Consider the following 9,195-nt stretch of genomic DNA (forward strand, 5'->3'; position numbering starts at 1 on the left):
TGGTTCCAATAAAATCGAAAGTTAAACATCTCCCATGAAAAGTCCAGGGCTGTAAATTCGAAATATTTATGCTAATTTTCCATTGTATGGAAAAAGCTCCTGGGCGAAACAGTTTTGAGCCGGAGAACGATTTAAAAAGCTGGAGCTGTGTACACAGCGCCAAGCGTTTGAAGTTGTTTAACCATTGTATGACCAGAAAGAAGAGAGTGACGCGGCAGGAGGAAGGAGCCAGGTCTTGGGGAGAGCGGAAGCCGGTCAGGGTGGGCAAAGTCAGCGGAAGCCAGGAATACAACTATCCTTCGCGCCGTTCCAAACTGCGGGAAGGCAGTGGTTTCCCAGATCACTGCTGGAGTGTGCGCGAGTGGACAGGGTACTGGCAAGATGCGCGGGCAGAGACTGTTCGCACTCTCCCCATGTGGTGGGGTGCGAGACCTAGATCTGCGCCATCTCGGCTTGCATTCCCCATTCCCTGTCTGTTTCGTAAAGCTCAGCGACTTTTTTCCTCTTTTACACCCACGGCCCTATCATTTGAAGGAAAGGGTTGGTTGCCCAGCATCTACCAAACAAAGACTGGGCGTTGTAGGCAGCACCAAAATTAAGACTATTTGAGTAACTTAGAGAAAACCGAGAAACATCTATGGGGCTAATGCTGGATAAGGAATAATGAGCCCTTCTCCTCCCTCCCCAAGACGCCTCCTTCACGCGGGAGCCCGGGTCCTCCTGCTTCCAACGCAGGAAGAGAAGCGATTCCACAGGTAGAAATCTGAGACAGGCTGGAGGGACGCCCGTTGGTGCACGGCTCTGAGCTGACAGGGCTGACTGGGGACAGCATACTTTTGGGGTGCAGGGGCAATAACAGAAAGAAGGGGACCAGGACCAATTGGACAGAGAATAAGAGGGTTTGCGCCCATGGGGATCTGCAGAAGCGAGGCTGTGGGGGTGCAAAATCAATAAGGTGAACGGGCTGATCGCTAATGCAAAGCCAAAGGGGAGTAAGAAATAAAGAGAAAGAAAAGAATATTAAATCGCGGGAGAATGAGAAAATAAACCCGCAAAAGGGAGAGGAGGGGGCGAGGGCGCCTGTTACGGCGTGGGTGGGGTTGACAAGAATAGAGTACATTATGCAGTTCATTTAGTTAACAAGTGAAATAATGAGGAAGCGTGCAGAGTGAATGCCAAGAGAAAAGGCACAAAAACCCTATTGAGAGGCCGCGGCCGCTCCTGGCGTAGCCCATCACATGGCAATAGTCCTATTTAAGCGGCGCCGCCGGCTCCTTTCAGCACCACTTGCGCTGGCCAGCACCCCACGCTCTTTGGGCGGCGCCCGCCGCAGCGGAGTCTGCGGTTTCAACCTAGGTCTCAGCGGCGCCTTCAGCCTCGCGGGTAGAGGCAGCTGCGGGCGGCCGCAGCCGGGAACAGCGCGTGGAGAGCCGGAAGGTCCGGCGGGCGCAGAAGGCCGGCTGGCTGCTGGGCGGCCGCGCGCCGGGGCCATGCCGCGCTCCTTCCTGGTGGACTCTCTAGTGCTGCGCGAGGCGGGTGAGAAGAAGGCGCCCGAGGGCAGCCCGCCGCCGCTCTTCCCCTATGCAGTGCCCCCGCCGCACGCTCTGCACGGTCTCTCGCCAGGCGCCTGCCACGCGCGCAAGGCCGGGCTGCTGTGCGTGTGCCCACTCTGCGTCACCGCCTCGCAGCTGCACGGGCCCCCCGGGCCGCCCGCGCTGCCTCTGCTCAAGGCGTCCTTCCCACCCTTCGGCTCGCAGTACTGCCATGCGCCCCTGGGCCGCCAGCATTCAGCTGTGTCGCCCGGGGTCGCTCACAGCCCGGCCGCCGCTGCCGCCGCCGCCGCGCTCTACCAGACCTCCTACCCGCTGCCCGACCCCAGACAGTTTCACTGCATCTCTGTGGGTAAGCGGGGCCGTTGTGCGGAAGGACAGGGCAGAGGTGATCCGAAGCAAGATGGAGAGCCATGGATGGAGGAAGAGGGATCCTGGGCTTTCTGCGGGCTGTGAGGGTCAAGTTGGAGACTAAGGGGGGATTGCTTGGGGTGGAGTGCGGATTGAGGGCCAGGATACGAAGCCAGGAGGGGGATGAGAGCAGACGTCCAGGTCCTGGAGTGGGGGCCGAGGGAAAGTGAGGGCTGGAATCCAGGGCTCTCCATAAAGGGGTTCCAGGGCTGCGTGACTCCAGGAGAATCGGGATCTCGAGCTGGACAAGGAGGTGCTCACTGTAGCTCTTCTGTGGATTGTGTTCAGGGCGAAGGGGTGGGTAAGAGGTCAAAGTCGTAGAATTCTGGCAGCCGCCCATCAGGGGATTTGGCCCACAGAGCAGAGGTCTGATCGCTTCCCTCTCTGCTCTGCCACCTCCAGACAGCAGCTCGAACCAGCTGCCCAGCAGCAAGAGGATGCGCACTGCATTCACCAGCACGCAGCTGCTAGAGCTGGAGCGCGAGTTCGCCTCTAATATGTACCTGTCCCGCCTACGCCGCATCGAGATCGCGACCTACCTGAATCTATCCGAGAAGCAGGTGAAGATCTGGTTTCAGAACCGCCGAGTAAAGCACAAGAAGGAAGGCAAGGGCAGCAACCATCGTGGCGGTGGCGGCGGCGGCGGCGGGGGTGCAGGTGGTGGCGGGAGCGCACCGCAAGGCTGCAAGTGCGCATCCATCTCCTCAGCCAAGTGCTCCGAGGATGACGACGAATTGCCCATGTCTCCATCCTCCTCAGGGAAGGACGACCGGGATCTTACGGTCACTCCCTAGGCGAGCGTCTCTCTAGGTCGCCCACCCGAAGACCTCCATGCGCCTCAAAGACTAGTCCTGGGACGCAGCGCTGGTTCCCAGGCACTCGCTGCCAAACCACTGCCCGGCATGGATTTGGCACGGCTTTGCAGAGGTCCCTGGCCCTGGGCAGGGCTGAGAGTTTGGCAGAGGCTGGACCATGGTGTCCCCGCCTCAGGGCTCGCGCGCGTCCAAAGCCAACTCCAAGCTGTGAACATTGTAAGCGCTGGAGTCCTCCTGGGTAGTGCAGCATCGCGGCCCCGGTCGGCAAGCCTGCTTGGCGCAGCACCTTTCGGGCAGCCGGCGCCTCATAGCCCTCCCTCTCTGGGCTGCCTTGGGCTTCCTCGCTTCCTCTACTCTCCGTCCTCGGTCAAGGTCGGTGGCCTTGGATGCTGGTTCGCTTCTCTTTTCAAAATGTCTTTTTGTCCCTCCCCACCTCTTTCCTGTGATCGTTTATTCACTTGGCCTGCGCCTGCCAACACACACATTTATGAACCCTTTTTTTCTTTTCCTTTCTCCTTCTCCTCCTCAGGGAGCCTCCCCCTTCATTTGGTCCATTTGTCCCTTGATCGGCCTTGCTATCCTCAGTCCCCACGGCTCCTCTCACAGATGATAAATTTTACCCGTAGTATCCAAATTGGAGACACCCATCTCTTTGTTTCCTACACGCTCTTCATTCCTCTAAACACAGGACCCCGATCTCCCCCGCTGGCGACCCCACGCTTCCCCTTCTAGACTCTGGCCCGCCCCATCCTAGCTGTGTAATTGAACGGCCTCTGTAATGCCAGAAGATATTTATTTATTTATTTATGTACAAAATTTTAAATAAACTTTTTTTTTCTTAGAAATGCCCGTGGCTCTGAGTCCAGAGGCCTCCGCTCTGGAGTAGACGGGCACCGACCTGGATTGGGCGTCCCTACTGGGAAGGGTTGGGGAGGCAGTTGCAGGGTCGGAGTCGGCTCCTCGCCTTACAACTCAGCCAGCGCCTCTCCGCACCCTCAGCTCCGCGGAGACACTGCCTTCCATGCCAGCCACATGTGCGCTAACGATTGTCCAGCTCCAGCCTGGCGCACACGCGTCGCGGAGCTCAGAGAGCTGAGCCGGGAGGGAAGGAGGGCGCTCTTCCTGGACTGCACCCTGCGTCCCAATCCCTGCAGCGCCTCCTTCGCACCTGGGATCCAGCCCCATCTCCAACCCTCGCTGTTTAGCCGTCCTGTCCCGCAGCCGGGAGGGCAGAAACCACTTCCTCCATAAGCACAAGAAATTCATCCTTCTCTGCGCTTGGATTGAGAAAGATTCGTTAGGAACAAATTCCCATTCTGCCGGATGGTGCAGACTCCTCTCAGAGGGGCCTCCTTGCTTTAAGGCAAATTCCGTTAGCCGAGTCCCCGGTGGCAGAACATTTCAGGCGAGGAATCCGAGAACCCAAAGTGATCTCGCCCCAGGGAGTCCCTGAGAGGGACTCTACGTAGCTGGAGCCATGGCTCTGGGACCTCATGTTCTCACCAACTCTCGTTACAATCCTATATCCCCCTACGACTTAGAATCCACACCCCAGACCCCTCTGAGGACAAACGCTAGTCTTTTACTCTCTAAGATGGATGAGGAGAAGGAAGGGCGTGAGGTTCTGCCGAGACCTGGAGCGCACAGCCGCGGGAGAAGAATTATTTCTGCAGTCAGGGACTGAGACCTGGGAAACTACTATCCGCGTTCTCGCAGCTCCCATTCTGTGTCCAGGAAACCTGGGCTACTTCTTTTCCTGCCAGACCCCTACTCCTACACACACACACACACACACGCACACGCACACACACACGCATGCGAACACCCTGCGGAACGCTGAACTCTTTGTATCTAGGCAGAGCAAATGCGGCTTTTCCAGCAGGAAAGACGATCCACCTGGGTTGCTCAACATTTTTGGAGCTAATTTCCTTTCCCCACCAAAACAGCTTTATTGAGCTGTTCACATTAGCATCAAGTTCGTTCATTCAAACTGTGCAATTCCACAATTTTTAATATATTCACAGAATTGTGCAACCATTGACAAAATCTTATTTTAAAACATTTTTGTCATCCCAAAAAGAAACCCCATGCCCATCGGTAGTCACCGCCAATTCTTACTATATCCCAGCCCTAGGCAACCACAAACCTACTTTTGGTCTTGTATTAGTCAGGGTTCTCCAGAGAAAAGAACCAATAATCTACATGTAGTTATATGAGGAGGTTTATTCTGGAAGGTTATACCAGGAAGTCCTGTGATATGCCATCTTCAAGCAGGAAAACGAGGAAAGTCTGAGTCCAACCGCATAAGAACCAGGGGAGCTGATGGTGTAACCCCTAGTCTGAGGCCCAAAGCCTGAGAACCTGGGAAGCTGCTCATCTATGACCCAGACTCCAAGGCCCCAGAACCAAGAGCTTGTGGGGCTTATTTCTAATAAGCCCCTTCGGTCTTTTCCTTCAAATCGAGCTGAGTATGGGGGTGGGGAGTCTCCCTCCAGTCCCCCTGGAACAAGGGCAGGATCTGGCTCCCCATGGAGAAACCGTTGCTGGTTCTTTCTGGAGCTAAGCACCTGAGTTGTGCTCTCAGACTGATGAGGGTCTCTACCAGTCTGAACCCCACTCTAGCCAGGGACCAATTCTCTACCATCCCAGGAGGCGATGTTGTGCCAGTCTAAACGAAGCAAGGTGCTTCAGGGCATACCAGTGAATAGAATCCTAACTAATGTGTTATTATCAGTAATGAGGCTGATGCTTTCTGAGCTTTGCGCGTTTGCACGCTGCTCTATGGCCCTAGGGTGGGTGCAGTTGAACACTCGTAGCTCCAGTACGACAGGCCAGCCTCTCTTTGGCTGGGATTTGGGGGCGGCTGCGGCAGCATAAGTTTCTGGAAACGAGTTCATTGTGGGTATGAAGGACAGGCTTAGAACTAGCTCATCTCCTTGATTACAGGACGGGGTGGTCTTGTGCACCTGGGACGGGCTTTAGCCATCACTCCGTGTCAGGTACCTTGATCCGAAATGCACTTTGGGACCTGCCAGGGAACCAAGTTGGGAGGGGTTGGAAATGGTGGTGGGACAAATAGGAAGAGGATGAACACACACCCGCTCTACCTGCACCCGCTTCTTCTCCCCGCCCCGCATCCTTCGGTTTTACCGCCCTGCCCAGAGGTCCCTCCTGTTCCCAGCTGCCCCCAGAGTCCGCAGATCCACAGCTGTGAGCTAGGTCTGCGCGGGGCCAGTTCTCCCAGGAAAGCACGTTTCCTCCTGTCGGCTTCCCAGGGATTCATTTCTAGAAGACCAGGCTTTCAGCTTTCTGCTCTGCTTTAGCGAGCAGCTGAAGGAAAAAAGCAAGCCTCCTTGTGGCGATCCCAGTTGTTGCCAAGGTGGTGACGGGAGCGCAGCGCTGGGGACTTGGAGGCGGCTGTGGCGAACGGGGGCTCAGCATCCTGTCGCTGGGAGGGACGGTGACCGGCGTTCGAGTCCCAGCACACTTCCACTCAAACACTCCTCACCCTGCAGCCTCTGACCTGAATGCAGAAACAGTTTGGGTCTTGTGCTGAGCGGGCTGGGAGGCCTCCTCTTGGGTCAAAGCCTCTTCTCTGCCGCCTGGGTTGACCGCCAGGGAAGGGTGCGATTGCGGCCTGGAGCTACTGGCTCCTCCTCTGGGGAGACCAAATCCAGCCTTTAAACCACCTTGCGCTAAGCTGGAATTTGGGGCTTACAAGACATACTATGAAATTAGAACCAAACTGAATTATCAGGATGAGATTTTCCGGAAATTACCTTTTAACTTGGCAAATCCACCTAGGGGTCCCCGAGTTTATTTCAAGGACAGTGCCCTTTTCTCAGTGCAGTATAGTGGCTAGGACTGTGGGCCCTGCCAGAGCCTGGCTTTGCAGCCCACGTCCACCATTCCCTAATCTTGGGCAAGCCACGGGTCCTTCCTAAACTTCAGTTTCTTCCTCTCTAAGTGGGGATTATGTTAGCCGTTCCCCTGCAGGGTTGCTGTGCAATATGAAGGGATAGAATTCCTCTAAAATCCTAGGCAGGATGTCTGCGTGTTCCAGTCAATGTTAACTAATACTGCGCTTGTTAGCATTGCAATTGTTACTTGCAGTGTCTGTAGATGTGCCTGGCGCACACTTAATGCTGAATTATTTAATGAGTGCTGAAAAGTGACCACTCGCACTCAGATTTAGGCCCAAATCTACCACTGAGGGAGGGGCTAGAGAACACTTCAAGTGCAAACATTTCCTGGACTCTGTGGAGTTAGTGGGAAATAAGGAATGGTCCCCTCTGCCAAGCACCCGGTGCCGGAATCACTTCAGTCCGAACAGGGATCTCCTTTTCACTTTCGCTTAAACCAGTTCCTCAACCTCTACTCTATTGCCATTTTGGGCTGAATAATTCTCTGTTGTGGGGGGCTGTCCTGTGCATTCCATGGAGGCCAGCAGCACACCTGGCCTCTACCCACTGGTTGCTGGTAGCACCTTCTCCTAGTTGCGACAACTAAAAATGTCTCCAGACATTGCCAAAAGTCTTGGGTGGGAAATCACTTCAGGCTGAAAACAACTGATTTTGACCCATATCATTTCTGCCACAGTCCACGGAGGCCAGGATTTGGTGGCCTGGCTCTGAGCACACTTTTCTTTCTTTCCTCCAGCTGTCATTTCACTGGACACTTGTACCTCCTGCACTGGGCTCCCAGACTGTGCTCTGTGAGGTAGTGAGAGAGGAGGAAGCAGAAAGAGAAAGTGGGGAAAGGGCAGCTGGTGGATACAGTGAAGCTGGAGACCTTTCCTGCATAGTGTGGGATGCAGCTAGTCTGCACAGCCCAGGGCCTATAGGTTGAAAGGGTGAGTCGGTCAGAGGCTTTCTGGCTGAGCAGAATTTACAGGGCCTCTAGGGTCTTTCCAAGAACATCCTACCCATATGTTTCATGGCCCTGTAGACAATAGGCTCCCTCTGCAGCCATGTCCACAGGTACTTACAAGGCCAACTTTGGGGGGAAAATTTTAGGAGCCTGAGGTGGCATCCCCCAAGTCTCTCCCTCTCTCTCTCTCTCTCTCTCTCTGTCTCTCTCTGTCTCTCTCTCTCTCACACACACACACACACACACACACACACTTGCCACCACTATTAGGGTTCTTCTTGGAGCACACATAGCATTTTTTTTTTTTTTGTACATATAGGCATTTTGATGCCTTCTCTCTTAAAGGCATTGTTTGGTTAATGGCCACATGTCCAAAACTGGAAATCAATTCCTTTTGATTAGAGCCTATCATATTTGATTCAAACACAAGTAGCTTGCACACAGTAACCATAGAGCACTGACAGTCACTCACTTTTTCCAAGATAAGGTCTTGGAATGGCAAAAGAGCAGAGGGGTGCTGAGGACAGAGGACCAGGCACTGGAAGAGATGCAAGGACAAGAGAAGGGTGGTGGGGGAGGTGAAGGAGTGGGGGGGACTTTGGAAGTATCACTGCACCAATCAGCGTTGCTTGAGGTCATTGGTCCTCACCCACAAATTGGAAGGTTGAGCCATTGTGTCTACCAGACTCCTTCAGTACCCAGCTTTACCCCCAAAGTAAGGAATAAATCAATTCCAATGAGCCAAAAACTCATGAATCCAGCCTTTCCCCAAACTTACATGTAATGAATCATCCACAGGTGAGTTCGTTATACTAATAGGAACGTGGGTGTATGCATTTGTGTGAGTGCACACATTGAAGAGACTGAAACACAAGGAAGGTGGGAAAAAATGTTGGTAAGTCTAGGAGAAGAACCAGATTTCACTGAAGTTAAACAGCCTGGTTTAGTGATCATGCTGTCACTATGACTCCAAGCCCTGGTGCTAGAAGGCTCCTTTGAAACCACCAAGGAAATTCCAAAGCCCTGAACCTGACACCTCCATGACTGGCTTCCAGGATTTTATCTATGAATGACTCAAGGGAGGAAGTGCCTCCCTTGGTATGTGGGGGAGACATTTAACTTGATATCCATTTCGGGCAGTGGTGGACAAGGAAGATGTGGCATTCAGGAGTCTGCCCGGCACTGCCCTGTCCAGGGAATACTGGTCAGAGTGGGCATGAGTCTGGAAAAAGCCAGGGGAACCATGCAGGGAGGAGGCCCCACTCCTAATCCAGTTGGCTTTCCGGTGTTGGATCCCAGGAGGCAGGGTCAGTCCAGGGGCCTCCCCCATTGGTTCACTGTCCACAGAGAGGTGCCAGAAAGAAGTAGATGCCTGATCCTTGATTCCATAATGATGTGAATTTCTAAAGTAGCTCTGTTACAGGCTAAATCGAATTCTCTCAAAATTCATGTATTGAAGTCCCCAGTACCTACCTCACAATATAACCATATTTAGAGGTCAGGTCTTTTTTTTTTTTTTTTTTTTTTTTGAGATAGAGTCTCCCTCTGTT

At 53.8% G+C, this 9,195-nt stretch overlaps 1 protein-coding gene across 1 annotated transcript; it reads left to right on the forward strand.

Annotated features, from left to right (window-relative positions):
* The first annotated feature begins 1,288 nt into the window (after nucleotides 1–1,288).
* GSX1 (GS homeobox 1) lies at nucleotides 1,289–3,564 on the forward strand. The gene is made up of 2 exons (XM_032294331.1): nucleotides 1,289–1,902; nucleotides 2,364–3,564. Exons 1-2 carry the CDS (start codon nucleotides 1,491–1,493, stop codon nucleotides 2,753–2,755), a joined length of 804 nt encoding a protein of 267 aa, XP_032150222.1. The 5' UTR covers nucleotides 1,289–1,490; the 3' UTR covers nucleotides 2,756–3,564.
* The last annotated feature ends 5,631 nt before the right edge of the window (nucleotides 3,565–9,195 follow it).

The sequence above is a fragment of the Sapajus apella genome, unplaced genomic scaffold (genome assembly GCF_009761245.1).
Source record: "Sapajus apella isolate SASKATOON/1434 unplaced genomic scaffold, GSC_monkey_1.0 scaffold32, whole genome shotgun sequence".
Lineage (NCBI taxonomy): Eukaryota > Metazoa > Chordata > Mammalia > Primates > Cebidae > Sapajus > Sapajus apella.